This window comes from Lottia gigantea, assembly GCF_000327385.1.
Source record: "Lottia gigantea unplaced genomic scaffold LOTGIsca_60, whole genome shotgun sequence".
Lineage (NCBI taxonomy): Eukaryota > Metazoa > Mollusca > Gastropoda > Lottiidae > Lottia > Lottia gigantea.
Window position 1 is genome coordinate 178,065 of NW_008710050.1, and position 2,156 is coordinate 180,220.

The window sequence follows — 2,156 nt, forward strand, 5'->3', positions numbered from 1 at the left end:
AAATAGAGGGAGAGACTCAACTGTTCTCCCACTGAGGGACAAATAGAGGGAGAGGCTCAACTGTTCTCCCACTGAGGGCACAAATAGAGGGAGAGGCTCAACTGTACGCCCACTGAGGGTACAAATAGAGGGAGAGGCCCAACTGTACTCCCACGAGGGTACAAATAGAGGGAAAGACTCAACTGTTCTCCCACTGAGGGTACAAATAAAGGGAGAGACTCAACTGTTCTCCCACTGAGGGTACAAATAGAGGGAAAGACTCAACTGTTCTCCCACTGAGGGTACAAATAGAGGGAGAGGCTCAACTGTTCTCCCACTGAGGGCACAAATAGAGGGAGAGGCCCAACTGTACTCCCACTGAGGGCACAAATAGAGGGAGAGGCTCAACTGTTCTCCCACTAAGGGCACAAATAGAGGGAGAGGCTCAACTGTTCTCCCACTGAGGGCACAAATAGAGGGAGAGGCCCAACTGTACTCCCACTGAGGGCACAAATAGAGGGAGAGGCCCAACTGTACTCCCACTGAGGGTACAAATAGAGGGAGAGACCAAACTGTTCTCCCACTGAGGGTACAAATAGAGTGAGAGACTCAACTGTTCTCCTACTAAGGGTACAAATAGAGGGAGAGACCCAACTGTACTCCCACTGAGGGTACAAATAGAGGGAAAGACTCAACTGTTCTCCTACTAAGGGTACAAATAGAGGGAGAGGCCCAACTGTTCTCCCACTGAGGGTACAAATAGAGGGAAAGACCCAACTGTACTCCCACTGAGGGTACAAATAGAGGGAGAGGCTCAACTGTTCTCCCACTGAGGGACAAATAGAGGGAGAGGCTCAACTGTTCTCCCACTGAGGGTACAAATAGAGGGAAAGACTCAACTGTTCTCCCACTGAGGGTACAAATAAAGGGAGAGACTCAACTGTTCTCTCACTGAGGGTACAAATAGAGGGAGAGACTCAACTGTTCTCCCACTGAGGGTACAAATAGAGGGAGAGGCTCAACTGTTCTCCCACTGAGGGTACAAATAGAGGGAGAGGCTCAACTGTTCTCCCACTGAGGGTACAAATAGAGGGAGAGACCCAACTGTTCTCCCACTGAGGGTACAAATAGAGGGAAAGACTCAACTGTTCTCCCACTGAGGGTACAAATAAAGGGAGAGACTCAACTGTTCTCTCACTGAGGGTACAAATAGAGGGAGAGACTCAACTGTTCTCCCACTGAGGGTACAAATAGAGGGAGAGGCCCAACTGTACTCCGACTGAGGGTACAAATAGAGGGAGAGGCCCAACTGTACTCCCACTAAGGGTACAAATAGAGGGAGAGACCCAACTGTACTCCGACTGAGGGTACAAATAGAGGGAGAGGCCCAACTGTACTCCCACTAAGGGTACAAATAGAGGGAGAGACCCAACTGTTCTCCCACTAAGGGTACAAATAGAGGGAGAGACCCAACTGTTCTCCCACTAAGGGTACAAATAGAGAGAGAGGCTCAACAGTACTTCCATTGGCGCCACCACTGCATGTGAAAAGACTTGAATTTACTTACCTACTAATATCACGAGGATGAAACATCTGTAAATGAACTTGATTAACGTAACTTAATAATATAGTTAAACCTAGCAGTATACTAGCTCCCATTATTCTTGATGATGTTGTTGGTGTTGGTGCTGTTGATGTTGGTGTTGGTGCTGTTGTTGTTGGTGTTGTGCTATATGTTTAAAGATCTGAAATAGAACAGAAATAAGGATTAACTATAAAGATATGTTGAAGGTGCTGTTTGTTGAAAGCGCCAATGCTGTAGTCAATTCTAAAATAAAATCGGAATTTCAAATTTAAAAAAAATGAGATATTGGTTTTATGAAAAATGGCAATCGAGGTTCTTAGAAGTTTTAATTTTATTCAAACTGTTGGTCAACGCTGAAATGAAACACGGTTTTATATATTTCAGAGGGTAGTATTATTGATATTGGTTTTATTGTAGAAATTAAAATTTCGAGACCATCTCTGAAGTATTTACATCAATGTTATGCACTTCAAACAGAAAAATCAAATCTAGAAAGACCAAAAGTTTTTCATATTTTTTAAGGCGCCCCAGAAATGAAATAAAAATCACCAGTTGCATGTCTACACTGTAATAGCCGAAGTTTAGTTGTCTG

At 44.5% G+C, this 2,156-nt stretch overlaps 1 protein-coding gene across 1 annotated transcript in view; it reads right to left on the reverse strand.

The window, feature by feature from the left end:
• The window catches only part of LOTGIDRAFT_166645 (hypothetical protein), a gene marked incomplete at both ends in the record, with an annotated part of 8,019 nt that extends 6,381 nt beyond the window's left edge, over positions 1-1,638 (reverse strand). The window contains one exon of the mRNA XM_009064070.1: positions 1,547-1,638. Within this exon, the coding sequence (XP_009062318.1) occupies positions 1,547-1,638 (92 nt within the window). The remainder of the gene's footprint in view (positions 1-1,546) is intronic.
• Positions 1,639-2,156: the final 518 nt, after the last annotated feature.